We start from the raw sequence: 21,204 nt of genomic DNA on the forward strand, positions 1-21,204 counted from the left end.
GTACAAACGTGTACGCCTTTCTTTTTTCTCTTGTTGTTTTCTTTGGTCCCTGTTGTTGTTTTTGTTGTTTGTTGATCACATAGCCAGTTTCTATATATGTCGGTCGCGCTCGTTACCGGAACCTTGTCTGCATGCATTTGTCTTAATTATGTCACGAATGATACCTGCGTTCTTTCTCTGACGTTGACGTTTGCGCGAACTATCTTTCATAAGACACCAGCACTAGTTCCACGATCAAACCAGATGACGCCCGCATCTGTCAGGCGGTACTGCAACGCCCGCTCGCGTGGGATAGGTACAAAATGCGGATCCGGTGCCGTAAATCCAGGATGGAGTGCGACCTACGCATGACGAAGGTCAGGACATGTACGATGTTTGAAGCTCCACGCCTACCTCTCCGCTGACGGCGCTGCTAAGACCGCTGCTCAGCTCACGAACCTCGGCATGAACATCACAACCTGTAAGAAGATTCCTGAAAACGTCGGACTCGATCGGAAGATCTCGTGAAGGGGAATGATACAGGATGACTACCCCACTTTTATTCTGTCATTTCGATCGTAATTAAAGAACTAATGCGCATGAGAAGCTGCTACTCGCCTTGACCGCCAATGCCCTTACGGCCCGAACAAACCTGCTCACCTCTGTTGCCGGAATACCGATCCATTCTAGCGAAGATACATCACTTAGGATCAACAATTTCCCGGTAGCACTCGGCGATAATTGTTCCAGTGCCTGCTGGATGACGTCGTACAGAGGTCGCAAGGATGTTGCCAGAGGCGGACAGGTGACAATCCCCGCAGTGGTATGGCGATCGTCTGGCGCGCTCACACCGTCCGCGAGATCACCTAGCGGCTGAGGCGCCTGTGTAAGCGCATCGACATAGACAAGAGTCCTGTCACGGATACAATGAGAGAGATTTAGGTTCTATAAGGGGTAGGTTTAATATGGACCGTACCCCAAATTTAACTGGACTTACCGAACGAGCTGCTACGGCACTGATGTGTGCGAAATCGTGGTCTACGGAGACGAGCACACAGGCTCTCGTATTTGCAGAAGCTTCTCCTTCGCGCTTGAGCTGCGATTGCAAAACGGCTTGAACCAAGAATTGAGCTGAAGACGCTGGAGTGTCGGTAATGAGTAAAACCTGCCCAACTTGGGGTACAAAGTGGCGGATGGTGTTTCCGGTGGTGGGAGCTGGGCCCAGCCTCGAAGGCGGAAACGTTAGTCCTTTCACGACGGAGAGCATATTTTGCGGATTTACAAAGTAATTTCTGGTCAAGTGTGATGGACCATATCACAGACACACCATCCGAGGAGGATCCTTTGGGTGATTAGGTAATGCCCACCCTTGGCGCCCAACTTGCGGTTGCTGCATGCACCGTGCTCACCATTTCTGTTTTAGCTCTGTGCCGAGAGGCGTTTGCCTCGAGTGCCACTAAATTTGCATTTAACAGGCTGTGTATTCTCTGCCAACCTCAGGTACCATGAGGCTAATCATCACGGCACACTACACAAAGCACTAGCTCGCTCATCATGGGACACAAACCGCCGGGATCCGGCAATGTGCGTCTTAAGCTGCAAGGCCTGAGCCCAGGCTAATTTGCGCTGGAATGTACGAAATGGGACTCCCCTATGTCAAAATGAAGCTGAGAGTGCCAGAGACCAGATCAGCCTGAAAGAGCTGATGGCGTGATCTCTCGCTTAGCGGACTACCTGGGCAAAGGACTATCCCAGTCGCACATAAATGAGATTAACGAGGAGATCGTGTCGGCCGACGCTGGCTTAATGAATGTAGGACCTAAGTTCAATGGTCAACGTGTAGTCCAGGCCGACTTGGGTTGATGATCGAACTGTGCAGAGATATCGAGGGCAACGGACGGGCAACAGCAGTTTACTTTTCCGTCTGTTTAGGAGATTCCATCACCCCATGACTTGTCGCTCCACCTCAATCTATGCCCTCCGAGTCGATCCGGGGCGGTATTCAATAAATCGATAACACTAACGGAGGTGTGGTATACGCAGCGGAATAGGAATTTGATCTTTACAGATCTACGATAGAGACCGAATGGGCAGACTTCCATCTCGCGTGGCAGGAATCGGGAGTATTACATATGGAGATAGGGACCCGTCAATTATGTTCATTTCGACACCTTCGCACCGGCAGTGTTATCGGGCGATGCCCCTGCTCGGTAAACCCCTATCTTCGAGTCAGGTGAGATGATGGAAGGTACGGTCCGAGCTTGTAATCCAAGATGTATTCAGGTTGGGATACGCTTAGATTAATTCGCCTTTAGACGCGACAAAGAAACTAGGTGGTGGGCGGCAACTGCGATTCGCCCGCACCTTCTCGCGCATGTGATATGAGTGCATACAGGCAATCCTGATTACACCTTGTATGCAGCCAAGATAGTTTGAATTTATGTGTGTCCTGGTTTGAATGAACCTGAACCTGTTCGAGATTTTGGTATTCAGTCCGCCTTTTGCGCCGCGTTTGTGAATCCGATGCCCGCACACGGCGCACCCTGCTTGGCAGATACATGAGAACAAGCCAAGCCGTGAAGTCTTCTTTGCATCATTCAATCGAGAAAGACCCCAGGACCGCGTCGCAGAATGGGTTTGCGGAAGTTGTTGAAATCTGACATGCCTTGGGAGTACGGGTCAGCGTGTATCGCGGCGTTGGCATGTGCATACGGAATGGTGCCACCTGAAATAATGCACGGTCCGGCATGTTTACCTCGAGTTACGATGTTGCCATGCGCCAGCCTGTCCTTTGGCATACTCCAAAAAAGTAATGCATACATTTCACATGCATGCAAGTAACAATCGAACTAAACATACGCCCGTTTCAACTAATGGCAACTCCAATTTATTACACATGTAGGCCCAGGGTGGGCCAGATCTCAGAACGCCACATATATATGCATTTACTCAGTCTCGGTCGCTACAAAAGTTGCCGCCCAACATCAAACGTCCTAGGGCGCAGCGATAGACCTGCGCATTAGTCAAATCGGCCCCGGTTCTCGTGTATCAAACGTAAAAGGCCCCTAGGCTCCTACCGTGTGAATTTTAGATATAGGCCTTTTCAAATCTCAGCTCACTATTCGAGGAGATGATAACATGAAAAGTTGTATATCGTGTTGCATCAGGATATTTTAAAGTGATTCCTGTGCCCAATTTGGTGCCTCGCGGACAGGCGTAAGCTCGAATTGACACATTCCGGACGTTTTGCGAGAGTAATTGGACTGAAGATCATGTTGTCCCTGTGCATCCATGCAGACCACCCTCGGGTATGGGGTCCTGACGTGACGTGAGCAAAGGAATGTAAGGAAGGGCGACCTAGACCTGCTTAAAGTGAATTATTCTCCCGGTCATATTTCGGCACCGGAACAGAGTATATGGCTATCATAACCTGAGGTACCCGTTGACCAACCATGTGCAATCCAACGAGGCTAAGGAGTCTAGGACAACTGCCTGGCCTGGCCCAGACCATAACCCCTGCGGAGAAAGGCTATAGATAGGGATAACCATGCTCAGCTAATAGGCACCAAGAGCTGAAAGAACACTTGTCAGTTCAAAGACTGCGCTGATTAACACAAGCACATGGAGACTTGGATTAGCGACGACAAGACTCGCACCCTATCAGGATAACCAAGATAGGTAGGATTCGCACGCAGCTTCGGCCGGGCGCATCGCATCACCAGCAAACACGACTCGAAAGATCGACGAAGCACGATTGGAGACGATGCCAAGGTAAAGAATGAGTATGTGCACGTAAGGAAGCATTGGGCTCGACGAATATGGGAGGCTGAAGGCCGACGTATGGTTTGTGTGGTAGCCGGGGGAAGCAATGCCAATTGCACTCTGCTCGGGAATAAGGTCCATAGTATCGCCGCGCACCCTCGAACTTTGTTCTGACGCGGGTTTGCGGGGTTGCAACATGAGCGAATATATCCGAGCATTCAATATTCTTTAAATCCCTATATGAATGACGTGTTTTTTAAGGTGTCGTGAAATAGGGAATGATGCACGAGGAGTGTTATCTCATCACAAGATAAGACTTGGCCACATCCGGCGAGTCGACACCCGAACGGGTAGATATAACTCCACGACCGGTAGCGACTAGGAGCATCGGCAGGTACTAAGACGTAAAATATGCGCAGTGATTGAATACAAGCTTCACAGGACATCCTGAAGAGAAAAAAATTTGTCCCCCAATGAGGCAATGCACATTCATTTGCGTCGAGTTCACGTTCCGCTAAGCAGAACAGAAACACCAAACAGAAGCCGCAAGGACAAACCCAAGGGCGATCACAGGCAGCAGCACAGAGCGATCAGGTCGAGTAGAGCGCATGGCACACAGAAGCCCGGGACGAACCCAATCGAACCTGGGATCCTAAGGACCCCGGAACCGCGATCAGCCATATGGAAGGAGATAATTACCGCTTGACTTTTTGGAGATGCATTCGCAACCAAACCGGGCAAAGTCGTCGAGTCCGGCTGTAACTTGCCCCATCTAGGCGCCTGTGGCCAGCTGAAGCGAGCGCTCGTTCTCCTTGTTGTACGGCCACTCGGGTACGATCCCAGACACCACTCTCGACGGGCAGCGGAAACCGGCCACCATGAGCAGTGTCGCTTAGGGAATCACCCAGTTATAAACACACAATGTCTTCTTCGTACTGTCCCTGTGCTTCGTAAAATGCCCGATCCCTTGACTGGAATAAGAACAAATTGCCCGTCCGGGAGTGGGTTCCGGTACCCGGAATAACTTCGCCCTCTACCCAAGAAAAAAAATTCATCAATAATTACTTCGGGCGGAATGCGAAATGACGCGATGGAATCCATTTATAGGCACATCACAACAACGTCCGACGGGCTCGGCAAATCCGAACCGTATGACCCAATGGATCTGAGCAAACTGGAAAAAACTTTCTAGGCGACTTTCGGGATCGCTATTTGAGCATGGTTTGACAGGGTTGGGTTATGTGTCATAATCACACACATCCATTTGTTCTATTCATATACAGACACACGCATGATCCGACTCGACTACTGGGCATTCTCCGTGCTCGCCATCGCATGTATCGACGGCCGATTGCCCACAACCGGGTGCTCATCATCACTCGCGGCACCGTGCGATCAGGGGGGAACGCCTGTCCGAACTCTGTTGGGAGCCGGACCAGCACCGAGAGGGGAAGGAGAGGGGGTCAAGCCACGTTGTAACCTTGGCTCATGAACCGACGCAAATTATGTCGACAAGATATCGCTAGGACAAACGAACACTGTGATTTATTGTCGGGCCTTGTCTAGAAAAAGCAAGACAGCGAACCGGGGCCCCGCGTTTCGATGTTCTAAAGGTACGTCATGAGACATTCTCTCTCTTTCTCGCAGAATCAATTGTACCCGGCTCCACTTTCCGCTTTGGGTCTATCGTGAGGGAAAGCTCTTGGATGTTGTGCATATGGGCAAGTCCGAATATGTATCAATCGAGGCCTCGAGAGCTGTTCCAGTTCGACTGATAATGATAAAGTTGGAGGCATGACGAAGGTGTGTTCAGCGCAAAAGGTGAGAGCAAGTACAGATCGGGGGTGACGTTCGGGGTTGGTATGCAAGCGAAGGGGGCGTTAGGGGGATTTACCCACACAGGAAGATATTGACATGTTCGTCATACCACGCATACATGAAGCACCTCGTCGTCGAATTCGAATCGTGGTTAAATTCATATGCTGATTTAACCTTGACCAAAAGCTCTTGCTCGATGATTTACATCTGCCGCTACCGCTGCCGTTCTGCCCCTCCCACGATCTCAATGATATACATTAATGAGCTTGATGCCCCGAGCCCAAATAACGGCCGGCACGGGCCGTACAGGCTTTCATGTCAACCCGACAACTTGACAACGCCACATATTCGTCATTCGTCATTGTTCCTGACCATCTTCTCACCACGTGAACACACTTGGTCCGAGCAGCTCCCTTTCATCCCTATACCCCCTATACGTTGAGAACACACTTATTATCCGTAGCATTATTATCCCTGTTCTCTCCTTGGTTTGTTTATGCTTCCGCTCTGGTCAGTGCCTTTAAAGGGATGTATACTAGGACCCCGTACGGCCTTTGGGTTTGATGGTCGCGAGGTGGGGCAGGGTTGTGTTCTTCACTCTCTGAATATAGACGCGATTTGTTTTGCTTTAGACTTGAGCAGGGGTGGTGGTGTTGGAGCAGACTCCACTTGGAGTGGGGTTATATCAGCCAGTAGCCGGTGGACAAGTCGTGTATCTCGGACGGGGAACTGGGAAAGATATATCTGGTCTGACTTTTTGGAATTGGGTGGCGATATATTTGGAAAACTTAAACTTGGTGTGTACGGGTATATTAGGTGGCTTGCCTCCGTGAATATATATATACATAGTCGCATAATCGGAAAAACGTGCCCGTGCGCGTTGAATAGGCAGGATGAGGGAAAGAAGGAAAACTATAATATCGAGGCGGAAACCTATATATCTGGTTAAAACGCGGGGTAACTGAGATCGACCGGCGATGATATCGAGCGCCCATACTCGATGAGACTCGGGAAAAAACTGAACGATAAAGCAGAAAATATGAATGTGTTCGAGTGGACATATATAGTAACTATCCCTCTCTTTCTTTTTTTTCTGAAACACCGAGTGAGCTCAAACGGCGTGTTTCGGGGATATGAGATGGGATTGCAAAAGTGTACATGTAACGGAGTAGAGATGCTTGGTAGAGATGAATTAGGGAAGGAAGTAATGATGGGGGGAACCCATTTGGAATGGCGTCAGATGCGAGATGGGAGGTAACACACCCAAAAACAGTAACGTTTTCAAACCTGTACAACGTTAACGTTCCGGACAGCAGAGTTGCGTGTTTGAAAAAAAAGGGAAACCGCGCTTCGAATCAGTAAAATGTATTTGAAAATAGTCGGTGGCTTGCTAGGATCCTCGTGGTGGACCGGATTGCGAATTGACGTTGGACCAACTCGCTCATTTGAAGGATGGGCCGCCATAACAACACTAATCGTTTTGGCGCCATGATTTTGCCCATCGGTTGCGCATCCGACTGTTGTACAACGTGCCACAGGCTGAATTTGACGCCGTAGCACGGACTGAAATGGGGAGTCGCTATGCCTGAGACTTTACACAGAAATAAAGATTATGATTGATGATCATCAAAACTTGTCTACGTTGCAGATCACTCGAGGTGCATTTGATGAGCATCGAAAAAAAAAGGGCAGGCGGGAGAGGTCAAGGGCGATCCAAGTCAAGGGGCAAAGCAAGATAAGATCAAACGAGTTTACTTTTCATTGTAAGAACAAGCAACGTCCCCTATCTCATGCCCTTGCCTTCGCGAAGACGACTCGTGTAGTTGGAGCGAAAAAACCCGTGTAGCACATGACGGCGCTGAGATGACTTGGCACAGAAAAATCCAAGCCGGACAAGGCTCTTTGACATGCCTTCTCTTATTGAGTTGTGTAACGCGATAAAAAAGCCACTGCCAAGAAGAGTGCGTGCTGTGCCTTGGCGATCTGAAGATTAATTTAGAATTAGGCGCTGGGCGGTTAGGTTGTGTTGTGTCTGTCTTTATGTATTTAGCCGTTGTTTTCCGTGTCCGGGAGCGAATATATGTGGATGTGGATGTGGATGTACTTGGATTGTTGTTCCTGAATGGCTGCGCGTGTCAAGGTATGCTTCCTATCGGGAGTACTGCCTGTGCACCGGATGGACTGAGCCTATTGTTGGGACGGACACGAGGCGTACCTTGGCCACATCCTATGTACACAGACATCCCAAAGGGGACAAAAGTGGGCGCAAAGACAAGCGGGACAAGATGTATGCACAGACAGAGTGGAGTGGGCAGGGAGCGAGAGGGGGGAGAAACGAATGTCGCCTAGTTGGACCAATAGCGAAGGAGACGCACCCTGGCCAATGAAAAGCGCCCGGGAGAGGGGCTCGCGGGGACGGAACCAAGACAACGGGACGGGGGTGTCCGGGGTCTGTGGTGTAGCTCGCGATGCAAGTGGGTGTATATAACCACTGGCGGTCAAGGAGAGAGGATCCGTACTGTGCCTTGTACTCGTATTCCTTACTCCCGACGTTTAGTTCTACTCCCTACCTACCTACCTACCTACCTACCTACCATGTCGTCGCCTGTTCGCAAGCCCTCGTGTCTGAAGCGTTCGCCTGATGCAAAGCGAAGTTCGTCAAGTAGCGGCGCTGCCTCGGGCAGCATTGGAGGAACGAGCGAGATGCTCCCATATGCACAGGCCAATGGTGAATAAAATTTGTTTATTTGTTTATTTATTTGGTGCTCATAATATTGGCAGTGCATTTTCCAACGGCGAAACGCGAGCTGGTCAAGACGCGGGTAACGCACTCGCCAGCATCGTATGACCGATCGCCGATTGTTGTGTTGCCGAATTCATGTGCATTGCCGGCCCGCGGATGTCCTGGTTCGTGTTGGTGCTTAGTGTGGCCTGGACTGGTGCTCATTACCCCCTAGGAAGGACATATGATCCTACCGCCATGGGCCGATCCACATCCGCACCCCGCCGTCGGCCATCCACGCCCTGTCCGGGCCTTATCGCCGACGAGGGCTCCTCGGACGACAGCGATGGGCTGGTCTCGCCGCCCCCGGAACGCACACCATCCATGTTCTCCCACGACGACAGACCGATGCTGTTTGCTGCGTCCAAGTCAAGACGATCCAGTCGCGAGCTCCGTCGTCCCTCGTACGAAGACTTTTCCTCTCCCGACGAGGGCTGTCTCGGTGGATTCTAGCCATCTGTTCTCCTATGCACACATCTCGCCTCGACCCATGCACTGTTTCCATATACCCACCATCACGCACTGCACTCGCCCCCTGGACCCCTTATCCTTATCCTCTGCCATGTTCCGATACCCTCCACCTAGACCTTGTACCCGACCCGACTCTCCTCCCCGTACTATACTCCCCCCTGTGTTTCTAGTCGCGCAGAGCGTGACCTCGCCAGCAGGGACATTAATTAACGATCCTACTGAATGACTGGCGGGGCTCCTCCCGCAACGAATCCTACCCCTTGTCTCTCTCCCGCTCCGACCTAATTCTCCAGTCGCTCTTTGATTGTACTACCCTACCATTGTTTCGACAAGCTTTTTATTCGACCTGACACTTTCTTTCTCTTGCTCTTATGGTTTGGGGGCTTGTTTGTATATTAGCACATCATCATCACACAAAATTGCATTTATTTTTACAAAGTACATTCTTCCCATTCGTTAAGATGCTCTCGCACAGCGTGGGGCTCGACTGTTTCTCCGCGAACTATTTCCGGCCCGCATACTTTGGGCCTCTGGGGCTGTGCCCACGGAGCGCGCTTAGCCGGTAAGTCGAGTTTGGGAAAGCGAAACGACATGGCTGGAATTCACTTGTGCCGTACTCGAACTCTGTCGTTGCGGGCGCTCTGCAGAGTCGAGACGCGCCACTGACGAACGTGGGGCCCGCTTGCCGGCCGTAGCTATAGTAGGGGGCACCACTCTCCAAAGCCGAGACTGTTGGGCGCATAGATTCCACTCCGGCACTTGTTCACTCTCTATACAACGGCATCTCCGTCAGAACCTCAACACAGCAACTCGCCGTACAATATCGTCATTGGAGCCGTCTTCGGGCCCGTATTCAGTCTTGGGCGCAGGCCAAGCCTATTGAAGATTAGGGAGTGGGAAGGGGGCTGTTTTCGTTACAGGACGAGAGAGAACATAACGTCTCGTCATGCTCATCACACATTTTCCTCATTTCGTTCTGTGCGCTCCCTCTTCTCGGGGCCACCAATCCAATCGCCCGTATCGCCGGACCATGCGTACATTCATTCTAGTTCGGAAGTGTCTTCGAGCATATTCTAGTCGCGTTCGTCATTGGAGCACAGATGCATACATTCACCAAACTACATCGCTGTGCTAGCCTTGTCCAAGATTGGACCGGATTGGCGAGATAACAAACGTGCGTCCTTATCTTTCACGCACGATGCTCAAAATCCAATCATGAATGGCGGTATCGATAATCCCCCCCCCCTGTCAGTCACTTTTTCAGTCCCGAACGGATTTTGCAAGCCATCAGTGTTGCGAGTTGTTCTCTCGTGTTTGCGCTTCCAAATACAGGCTGGATTAGGCTGTTTTTCCAAGGGGACTGTGTATTGGGCTGTTGTCGACGAGAACCCAGTCCCCCCCCCTCCCCCCGAGTAGCCCTAACTTGAAGCTAGGGACGCATACATTCCACACTAGGCCTATTCTACCATTCACGTTCCCGCGCCTCATTCGTGATCGGCACCCTCCCTCCCTTGCCTCCCTTTTATTTCATGCGCGTGTTCAAGAGGCAATTAGCCTATGGGTGTGTTCTTGATTGGCTTGGAGATGAGGGGGACGGATCTAGCTCAGGTTATTGAGATCCTATCCTGGCTTGGGGATCTGGCTTGGGCAAGGTCGATAATTGAATTCCTTACGGCAAGACGCACGTTCTGGGACTCGGACGCATTCAATCAAGATATGAGATTGGTTTTCGATTAATCGTCGTACCCGTGCACTTTTCGCCCATCTACCTCTAAATCTAAACTCGTACATATTGCATCCAACTCGTCACCGTCACGTCCCAATCAACGGCCAGTCCATTCTCCAATGACACACACAACCCCCATCCCCCACACCCCCCATGGTGGCGTGCGCAACCCCGTTTCATCACCCGTGGGGGACTGCTCGACACATTTTTACAGGGCCCAGCCGCAGCCTCGCTGTGCGTGTGGGTTATGTTGGCTTACATACGCGATCGACTTGTGTTCGTAGCGCTTGTCCATGTTGAACGAAATAGCTATTTGATAGGGTAAACGGAGAAAATATGTATATCATGGTTTTTGTTGTTTCGCGTTTCTGGGGAGGGGAGGAGGTCAGAATTGATAGGAACATATGGAATACGTTCTAGGCGGTATGGGTCCCTTCCCCGCCCCCCACTCTGTCTCTCTCTGTTATGAGGGATTTAAATTCGCCGCATTTCGACATGTTGATATTTATATGTTTGTCCCTAGTTCGCGCCCTTCCTGGGTAGTCACGGGTTGGATTCAATTGCAGCCGAACGCTTGTACTTTTTTTTCTCTCTTTCTTTCTTACTTCTCTCCCCTGTGATTTAGTCGGTCCACGGGAAACGGATTTTCAAATCATTGTGCCCGCCGCCAAAATCCCGCCATGTGCGCCGAAATTAGTTTCCCCCGCACGACCTAGTCGTTACCGTACTGGAATTAGGACGGGCCCCTTGTTGTTATTCGTTTGTTGGCAGGACTCCAAAAAAAAACTATACAGAGGAAGATCTCTGTCCTCGTTAGACATCCTGTACTCAACTATTACGCATAGTTTAGGCTAATTCCCGGGTGCATTTGGGCTTGGCCCCCCTCCTGTCTCTCGGCAGCTAGTCACCGGTTACGTTACGTGTTTTTCATTCACTCCCTCCTCCTTTCTGTGATTGACTCGGGTCGGTGAATTCTGTGACCGGATCCGGGAATTCCCTTTCGGCTTTGAGAGTCCGTGCACATTTCGTTTACCGGTCCATTGGACCCTCACGCAATTTTTTTTCCGACTCTTGCTTTTTTTTTTTTTTTTTTTTTTTTGCTTGCTTGCTTGCTTGATTGCGGGGATCCGACAACGGATAGGCAATTTGACTTTGCTCGACGAAGAGTTCGCGAGAAGTACAAGCCAAGTCTCTTGGCCTGTTGGCCGTTATCTTTGACCAAGACAACAAGGCGTCGACGTCGCACGGTACAAATGCGTCGAGTGTCGTAATCATCCTCGCTCCTCCCTATTGCCGCACCACTTCGCTCCCCATCGGCGGTGATGGTGGTAACTTGCGGCTTACGGTTGTTGCGTTATGCGCGATGTTATCTCGAGCTTACGGGGTCCCTCTCTCCCCCTTGAAGTGTCATGTATTGTCGCCAAGCCAGCGTTGGGGCGGATTTGACTGAAATGGGTAGTTGTGTGTATATATAGGAGTCGAAAGGTTTCTCGTACATACGTTGTTGCGATGTGGGGAGGCGCGTGATCACCTCGAGAAGGTTTCATCTCGCGGGGACGAAATTCGTTGGGTAGATAGGTTACTATATTATACGAAAGGTGTAATAATGTAGATCAACCGCGTGTATGTGGGGAATCTGTGTCGTTTTGCTTAGATCCGTTTGGGTAGGACCTTTTTTTTTTTACGGCCGTGATTTCATTTGGGCTTGGCTATCTCGAGATAAGACATGGGGACTTGGAGTGGGCGGGTGTTGCCGTTATTGAGAGAGAGAACTGGAACATGGTGTTCTTTGATCTGGGTTCGGGGCCTTGTTTTTTTTCTGTCCAAAGAGGCAAGGCGTAGTGGCGGTTCAAGTAGTAGTTGATAAGGCTGGCTTGGCTGTCATGGTAGGACACAAGTGGGATTGAGTTGACAGTGTAAATGAATCGGGTTCGATATGTCATTCAACCAGCCGCTTGATTCAAGTCGCTCCTTTTCAACCTTGGGTAGACTTGGAGTTGAGAGCAGCGTTCGAATTGAAAGCTTCGAATGGCACGCGAACGTACGTTTATAGCGGTCAAGTGAGCCCTTGCTTGAATGGTTAAACTCGTTGGCTAGTTTTTTTTGTCCTTCATATAGCACGCGTTTATTTCTGAAATTTAGTCAAGTAGGCAGTGTTAAACACTTAATCTTCGATATTCGAGTACGTCTCACCTATACATCATGCAAGAAGCTCGCACTTTCAGGTCCAAGTCACCCCAAGACGGAGGAAAGTATTGGATTCACGAAATTATAATTAGAACAGTCAGCCTCACTGTAGGGCGCATGCAGTCTTCACACGGATCAAATGGATGGTCTGGCCAGCCTTGGCGTCCCGGTATACAAACCCTAGTATTAGTTGACTGCGCCCCCACTTACAAGGTTCGTCCATTTTGCCAAGACGCACAGAATGCGACGAAGAGACGTCAAATTTCTATTCTTTGATCCATTCTTACCGCTTTGTTATCTCATCCCCTGGGAACGCATTAGTAGATATCGGGTCCTGGTGTGATAACTTACTGCAAGAGGCGCAAAGGCCACGTTCTAATTGCATATGGTGTACTCTGGTACCTCCGGGTCGAACTACCTGCATATTACCTCAAGCTATCGTAAAAAATCTATTTTTGGTTGATGGTTGACCTCAATGCCTATGACCTTGTTTTCCAAAATGCACAACTGCGGTGTAGATTCAGGTTATAGTTGGCATGCTAACGCCCATGAAACAAACCCTTCTGTTCGGCCCGATTGATATATTGTTGCCCTTTGAGTAGTGGCTTCAGAGAAACCTTTTGTCTGAATATGGGATCCATGTCCCAATACTGCAGAACCTTGCATGTAACACGAGCACGGGTAAATAACCTTGAGTCTGGATCGGATTGGAGGACACGTACTACTGATAGGTAAGTTCTGGAGAGATTACGTGCCTGCATCCGTGGTAATACGATAGGCGTTACCAGGCTATATGCGCAATGACCATTTCATAGGAGTTCTTGTGTGGACACTAGTAATGCATGAATACCGAGAGAAGCCCCTGAGGGATGGTCGCGGGATGGGCTACTAGCAAATTCCCTTCCATTGCGTCTCCTAACGTGAGCCTGAGAGGCCGGGTACTCATGCTCTAGGGTAGACGAACTCAGTATTAAGCCTATACGAAGATTCACAGTTGCATCACCAAAAATAAATAAACAGTTGACAGCGTGCATTTTTGATTTATTCTTCGCACCAAAACGCTGCCAGCAATCTGCTGGGGCGCATCCGGCACTTATTGAGGCGCCACACAGTTATTGGTTGGTACACTATCAACCAGCGTTCCAAATATCTCAACGGCGTTGGTGTGGCAGGCCAACTGGGCGTAGTAAAGACATTCCTCGAGTCGGTGTTGAGTTGCTATTACCAAGTGTACCCTAACCGTATGGCTGACTCACAACCTGCTTAGGATTTCGGAACTGTTTGTAAGCTTTCATCTATCGAATAAGACAGAAATTAAGCAATCAACATTTTTGACTACCCGTCTGCATAACACAACTGATTGCAGATCCTCTAAAAGGCTTTCGGGAGAGGTTCTTGGATACACCTTTGAGTTGGTATGCAGCGTGTTTCGATGTTCCATATGTAATGGATGTTTACGACTCTTCCTATGAACTTGCTACGTTCACAAAGGTCTTGGTTGTCCTGCCTCATGTATAAACTTGGAAAAAAAATCACCCTTGGTGCAGCAGGCTTGCACTCTTGCGTTGATTTCGTCCCTGACCAATTCAAAGTGACGTAGCTTTCGGAGTAAGCAAATGCAGATTTGACTCGATCAAGTTCAACATCACTGGATATTCATAAGATCGGACTTCCCAAATATGACCGAAGTAGATTTGGCACGGTTTCGCTGAATAATTATAGTGTTTTAGATCTCCTGAAATTACTTACGACAATTATTCTCCTTGCTGTGATATCTTATAATCTGGGCGAATCACTTTCAGAACCATGTCTATTTGCTGCTCCATCCTGACCGTCTGCTTTGATACTTGTGTCTCAGGCCAATTCGACCCATATTAATCTCGTTGGTGACACTGATTAGGAAGGTAATATGATACTCATAAGGCCGCTAGAAACATGTTAATAACTTGGAAAATTACTCGGGAACATATTGGTATTCTTCGATTCACGGAATTGTACCCTGTCTCGACAAACAAGGTGTATATTGGTCTCGCAGATTTGCATTTGATTGGCATGGCCTTCTTGGTATCTATCACTTAATCTCACCCTCTGCACATCTTACGGTCCAGACCCGAGCCTCGCGTTTTCGAAACTGGCCTTGGAATAATATACGCAACACACAGCTGAACGAGTCCCACTCGCAGGCTGGAGCAGTTTGACCTAACCCTTGTCCAGGAAGGACGGTTCGATTGTATGCTGTGCTTAGTTGCACCTAGAAAAAGCTTCCTGGCCTGAAGATTATGTGCCGTTGGCTGAGTGGTTTTTAAGTATGTGCCTTTGGGGTCGGGTTTGAGAATTCATTGCTCCTTCCAAAATCACCGGGATCTGTGACAGTGGTTTCAACTAATAAAAGTAGCTTGCTGATGTGCCCCGCATGATGCCATCTGCTCAGATTCCAGCTATTGGTGGATATAGTGTCCCCAGCTGAAAGCAAGAGAGCTCCACCACCCGATTTACTTTCGATGAGCTCTGTATGACGCTTTACGGGCGGTTTATATGTATACAATTGCCCAGAATAGCATCGAGTGTGCTGATGAAAAAAGTTGGTGTGTTGGACATTTTGCGACTTAGCCGGAGCATGTAGCGAGTCACGTAAGGACCGCTTCATGCCGTGTCGACTTGTGTCCGACCTCCTCCACCGTCTGGCCTCGTACACACCGAGTGCCGCGGCACGCCTTTGCGTGTCGTTTTTATCTCACCCACCATCCAGTAGGTCACAAGAGCTGGTTTGGGCGGCCCACCCACGAGCCAGAATCGCGGTCGGGCGCCCCCGGTCCGCCCTCGCTGCTTCGCAGCCACGGGGGTTCCCCAACCTCACCGGTCTGGGTATCGTGGCCGACGCAGACGAGCGGGTAGAGGATAAGTAGTTTATATTAATCTAGGTTTGGGATACAAATATAAATCACGGAGAAAGGAAATGAAGCAAGTAAAATCATTAGTAAATCAACTAAACGGTTTTCCGATACTGGAAGAGACACTAAACTAAGTAAATGAGAGATAGATTACGGTAAATGGTTTTGTCTGTTCCGCGCTTTGCTTCGTATATGCCACAATATTCTATACAACACTGTGTGTGTATAACCAAACTAAGCCACATGAGGTGAACTATCTACTTATCGCCATCCTGCATTCAGCCGACGGGTTGTACCTTGTCATAGTTTCGCCCTCATTCCGTTCGGATATCCCCGGAATGCAATCCACGATGTATCTTGGAAGCTCATCCAGTCTGGTGGGAAAGATATTCCTTGGCAATGTGCTCAAATACACGCTATATCAGTGACGACACCCGAGGCATGGCACTTCCGAGCGGCGACGGTGTATATTTTTGTACAACAGATAGTCATGGGTTAGCCCCAGCTCCGAGGTGTCCGGAGATCATGACCAGATGGTCTGCTGTCCTTGGAAACTCGGTAAAATAGCCGTTATATGCGTGCCTAAATGGTGTGGTGCATCATGTATCATCGATGGTACCCACCTCTTGATGGTGGTAGGGTAGCGTAACCCTAGAGAGTCATCTGAGCTTCTGGATTACTCCTTGTAGCCTTGCGGAGCTTTCGTTTCCGAGGGCAACCCATTGGCAGTACTGCCTACTCATTCGTTGGCAATAGATGGGCTTGGCGTGGTGCCAGGTGTGAATAGAAGTACTGCGTGACAAAAGGCTTGGCTACAGGTAGAGCTATTTGGCCCAACTGGATGCCCAAATTCTAATACACAATAGATCAAGATCGCAAAAAGAGATTCACTCTCATGGAATTGTATGCTAAAATTGCTTGGCATATTGTTATCCTCGGGGTCAGAGTGAGGGATTGATTGTGAAAACAATCGGACTTACGATGGTTCTGGTGGCTAGGCGCAAAGACTGCCCCACCACTTACAGTCACCGAAGAAGCAATACATTCGGTTTACGACATTTTTATCGTCCATCTTCACAATTATACACGTACCAACTATGGTGTGGGATCATAGTCTCCATTCGCTCAGGGTAGCTGAATAGTTAGATTCCCATAGATATCCCAAGAGGATGGAATGTACTGAGAGGAGCCCTTCTCTTCTCTTCGGATACCTGTGTTATAATATCAAACCTACTAATATATGTCTTTTACAGAGAAAGTTCTGCTTGCTAGAAGGCATGGTTCTGAGCAGTTCTATAAGCGCCTGGCACAGCCGCACTCCACTCGCGCAAGCCCGCCACGCGGATGTGCATGGATTTGCTTCCGGTGTACCGGACCTCGAGAACCGAATCCTTGTCCTCGCGCATTGCGAACGATCTAAACAAAGCAGGGGTTGAAATATATCTGGGCGGAGCTCTTGAACGATTAGTGAGTGCACGCGGTAATCGGAGATCATTGAGTCGGAGTACTGAGAAATTAAAATCTGGAATGATAAACCTGGCTTTGGTTGCGTGTTGATTCGATGATCGGCGTGTCTATGGGTCTGCAGAGATGAACGCTGAGAAGTTGGCAAAACTCCAGGCAGCCGCCGCTGCGAACCGCATTGGTGAGTAATATACTTATTTAATATAAATGCAGGTCGCTCGGCGTTGTTTTTGAATACAAACAAGCGCTAATTCTAGGGCATGTGTAGGTGGCAAGGGGTCCGTCCGTCGCAAGGTCGTACCCAGATCCGGTCCCAAGGCAGCTGGTGGAGATGACAAGAAATTGGCTGCTGCGCTCAAGAAGCTTAACGTCCAGCCTATTGCCCCAATTGAGGAGGTCAATATGTTCCAGGTAGACGGAAGCGTCTTGCACTTTACCGCTCCCAAAGGTATGTCAATCGTTTCGTTGTTTGTGATTGTTATTCACCCAACGGCCATTTCCCCTTAACTTGCCAGTTCACGGCGCTCACTCCTCAAACACCTTTGCCGTTTACGGTGCCGGTCATGTAAAGGATCTCACCGAACTTGTTCCTGGTATCCTCAACCAGCTCGGGCCCGACTCTTTGGCCAAGTGAGTAATGAAAGCATGTAACTTGATACTGGAAATTTACACATGAAATTAGCCTCCGAAGACTCGCCGAGTCCTATCAATCCATGCAGGCGAGGGCACAAGCCGCCCAAGGAGCTGGCGCTCCCGGAGCCGATGACGACGACGAGGTGCCAGCCCTTATTGGTACCGAGAGCTTCGAAGTCCCAGAGGGCGATAAGCCTGCTGATGCCGCAGAACCTGCCGCAACTGAACCTGCTGCCACTGAACCTGCTGCCACTGAACCTACTGCCACTGAACCTGCTGCTGAAGCAACCACCGAAGCGACTAAGGCCAACGATGTCGATTAAAAGCTTGGAGTAGTGAGGCAAGGTCGCCTATTCTCTGGTTGCCGCTCGCATATATTTTGTGCAGACGTGAGTGTTATATACGAATACATATGAACTTTGTTGCAATTCAGTTGTATTGATCGCCCGTGTGCTGTGTATATTTAAAATCGCAAGAAGATTAGTATATTGATACCCGAATAAATGTTGTAAGAATAGAGGTAGTCAGTTCTATGCATAATGTAGCATGGCAAAGCTCAGAAGCACATCCAACAGATAATGTCCAATGATCAGTGGGTGTGGCTGTAGTTTTTCAGTGGCACGGCAGGGATAACGGTGTTCCTCACTCCCATTGATCGCCTATGGTCAACTAAAGCTTCATATGAATGGATCGAGGGGTTCAAACGACAGGTTGTTTCTTTGAGGCAACCCCATGATGAACATAGCCAGCCACGATAAAATCATGGAGAGCTGGCTGAGCACAGGACGTGATTTCACTTACTTAAACTTTATTGTGATACTGATGGCAGGCATCCCAGTAAGCGCCAATCGATCAGTGGCTACTACCGAAGGTAAGGCTGCTAGCACCTGTTACCACGTCTCTTATCTTCCGCTAACTCATTGGAAAGTCACCTTACAATGGCATTAACTGGTTCAACGCTAGACATAAGCTCGTCGGTCAGCTTTTCTCAGACAACAGCTCTCCCTGGCCGTGTTCCGCTGAACAAAAGGCTGCCGCCACCGATCAAGCACCATCCCGAATTTTGTTTCGATAGAACAATGGTCGTAATAAAAGTGATACCGTTCGTTTTTGGGTATCGAATGATTGCTGACCATATGTACATGGCTACAAAGGTTGAAAATATGTTGTTCAGAGTTCATAAATATCTACTACTGCAATCTGAGACGTTCTCGGATATGTTCAAGCTTCCAAAAGACGTAGTATCCGACTCGGAAGAAGGGCTTAAACCAGAGAATCCTATTGTACTGGAGGGAGTTACGATGGCCGATTTCGAGGCATTGCTACAGGTTCTCTATGCCAGGTAAGTGTTTGGGTCCAGTTTCAGAGGGCTTCCTCTTCGTTATCCATTATACTAACTGATTTATTCTTAGCCACTATGCAAAAGACCGACCAGAGCCAAAACCTACGCTAATCATTCCTGCCTTTCGTCTTGCTAACATGTGGCGTTTCGCAGAGCTTTGTGCTCATCTTATGCCAATAGCGGAAACCATGTTTAGCGAAGTTGACAAGATCGTGTTTGCCAGAGAGTTTCAGCTGGAGGAATGGATTATTCCAGCTCACATTAAACTTTGCCAGCGTGACAGCCCGCTCAACAGCGAGGAAGCTACCAAAATTGGCTTGAGTAGTGTCCTTTTTATCAGTCGTATCCGGGAGGAGAGACTCAAACTTTCCGGCCAGATAATGGCAGATAATATAATTCGGGATAGGGCGGAAGACTGGATAAAAGGGGGGTGTACGTTTACCGTGTAGCTGTCCTCAAGACGTGTTTGTACATTTTTGGAATAAAACATAAGTAACAATGCATGTGTTTATCGCTGACGTGAGAATGGCTATATGCTGAAAGGGTATAGCCGAGACTCAAGATCAAGATACCAATCAGTAACAGTGGCTACCATAAGCAAACCACTATCACCATCAGCACCTTTGACTTCATTTGAGCCCAGATGAAGATAGGAAAAAGTAATACGATTGGAAGTATAGGAGCTGACACGGCTATCGACGACTCTGGTGCAACCCAGTACAACGCCCTTGATGCCCATTCCAAGCCCGCGTCTTCCAAAGATTCGGTCAGCCACACCGAGAATATTGTACAAAAACACCCAACACTTTACTTTGATGATACTGTAATATTTATAAAAGTATGTGGGCCGCCTATGTATTTGATCATCAAAAAATACTAACGTAGATGAAGCTTGAGGATACGCTGTTCAGCGTCCACAAAAGGAGACTAATTAAGTCAAAATCGTTCTCAAAGTGGTTTGAGTTACAGAATCTTTCCTCAAAGCCGGAGGAGTGCAATGAGGGCCTGTCTTCAGAAAATCCGATCGTGATACAAGGGATCAGCATGTCTGATTTCGAGGGGTTTCTGAAGGTCCTTTACGCCTCGTAAGTTGGCACAACAGGTTTCATAGTTTAATTACCCTTGTGACACGAGCCATCGGAATCACCTACGTTTTAGGCACTTTTCAGACAACAGGTCATCACACGAGATTTCACTCATTATTTCTGCGTATCGTTTGGCAGTCCTGTGGCAATTTTCGGAGCTCCAAGATTTTCTCTTCTCCCTTGTCGATCAATCATTTGACGATCCCGGGAAGATTGCGTTCGCAAAGTCATTTGGGCTAAAGGACTGGCTTCAAGCTCCCCATGTTAGGTTATGCCAACGTGACGAGCCACTGACTTTGGATGAGGCAAAGAAAATTGGCGTTGATAGCCTCTTGGTGATTAGCAACCTACGAGAGGAATTTCCTCCCAAGAAATTGGCCTCGCATCAATCGTGGAGCATTAATTGTGTTGGGATCTATCAACGGAGGGATTCATACTCGTATTCGAATTCAAATTCAACATACACGCACTGTGGTTCTTGCCTCAAAAATCACCCTTGGCCTACTCCCGAAGTTGTCAAGAATACAATTGAAACGCGAATCAAGGAATGGATTGAAAAGAATATGTGATGAAAGCAAGTATAGGTTGCATACTTATTCTCGGTCTGTCTAGTTAATTGATAGTCCTGATGCATAGATGATGCGAAATCGTGTAATTAGCAGGCAAGGTAGTGAATGTATGTTTTGGGATCAATTGAGCTATAAGTGCAAGATGATCAAATCAGGAAACCTTTTGTTAGACAAAATTAGATTTGCATTCCGGCCCACATACATCTATTATAACTCCCTTGCGGCTAACCCGTATGTGCGCCCATGTGGGTCGCCAGTTTCGCCTTAGGTTTGCCGCTTGATCCGACAGCCAACTCAAATCTTTGATCTTTTTGCTAAGCGCGCCGGCTCAATAGAACCTGGAAAAGTTGCCGACTCTGCGGTTCTCCCGTCTCCGGGCAATTCACTTCCCCGCATCAGGACACAACGCGGTTGACCCACGCTCCTGAAGTGACTCTGTTTTCATAGCATTTTATCAAAGCCGGAGAACATACTCTTAATAGGTAGATCGCCCAC

The 21,204-nt window shown here is 48.8% G+C and overlaps 5 protein-coding genes across 5 annotated transcripts; 4 read left to right on the plus strand and 1 right to left on the minus strand.

Moving 5' to 3' along the window:
* Positions 1 to 206: 206 nt before the first annotated feature.
* Positions 207 to 1,246, minus strand: RhiXN_05908 (uncharacterized protein; the record flags this gene model as incomplete). Its single annotated transcript, XM_043325724.1, has 4 exons — positions 207 to 341; positions 394 to 543; positions 640 to 924; positions 977 to 1,246. The coding sequence occupies 4 exons, from the start codon at positions 1,244 to 1,246 to the stop codon at positions 207 to 209; spliced, it is 840 nt and encodes a 279-aa protein (XP_043181156.1).
* Positions 1,247 to 8,154: 6,908 nt separating this feature from the next.
* On the plus strand, positions 8,155 to 8,794 carry RhiXN_05909 (uncharacterized protein; the record flags this gene model as incomplete). Its single annotated transcript, XM_043325725.1, has 3 exons — positions 8,155 to 8,287; positions 8,341 to 8,466; positions 8,517 to 8,794. The coding sequence occupies 3 exons, from the start codon at positions 8,155 to 8,157 to the stop codon at positions 8,792 to 8,794; spliced, it is 537 nt and encodes a 178-aa protein (XP_043181157.1).
* Positions 8,795 to 17,206: 8,412 nt separating this feature from the next.
* On the plus strand, positions 17,207 to 18,036 carry RhiXN_05910 (NAC domain-containing protein; the record flags this gene model as incomplete). Its single annotated transcript, XM_043325726.1, has 4 exons — positions 17,207 to 17,261; positions 17,349 to 17,528; positions 17,596 to 17,710; positions 17,763 to 18,036. The coding sequence occupies 4 exons, from the start codon at positions 17,207 to 17,209 to the stop codon at positions 18,034 to 18,036; spliced, it is 624 nt and encodes a 207-aa protein (XP_043181158.1).
* An 894-nt stretch (positions 18,037 to 18,930) lies between these two features.
* Positions 18,931 to 19,504, plus strand: RhiXN_05911 (uncharacterized protein; the record flags this gene model as incomplete). Its single annotated transcript, XM_043325727.1, has 2 exons — positions 18,931 to 19,055; positions 19,126 to 19,504. The coding sequence occupies 2 exons, from the start codon at positions 18,931 to 18,933 to the stop codon at positions 19,502 to 19,504; spliced, it is 504 nt and encodes a 167-aa protein (XP_043181159.1).
* Positions 19,505 to 19,698: 194 nt separating this feature from the next.
* RhiXN_05912 (uncharacterized protein) lies at positions 19,699 to 20,709 on the plus strand (the record flags this gene model as incomplete). The annotated part of the gene is made up of 3 exons (XM_043325728.1): positions 19,699 to 19,893; positions 19,941 to 20,140; positions 20,214 to 20,709. The coding sequence occupies 3 exons, from the start codon at positions 19,699 to 19,701 to the stop codon at positions 20,707 to 20,709; spliced, it is 891 nt and encodes a 296-aa protein (XP_043181160.1).
* Between the last annotated feature and the right edge of the window lie 495 nt (positions 20,710 to 21,204).

This window comes from Rhizoctonia solani, chromosome 6 (genome assembly GCF_016906535.1).
Source record: "Rhizoctonia solani chromosome 6, complete sequence".
In the NCBI taxonomy this organism is placed as follows: Eukaryota; Fungi; Basidiomycota; class Agaricomycetes; order Cantharellales; family Ceratobasidiaceae; genus Rhizoctonia; species Rhizoctonia solani.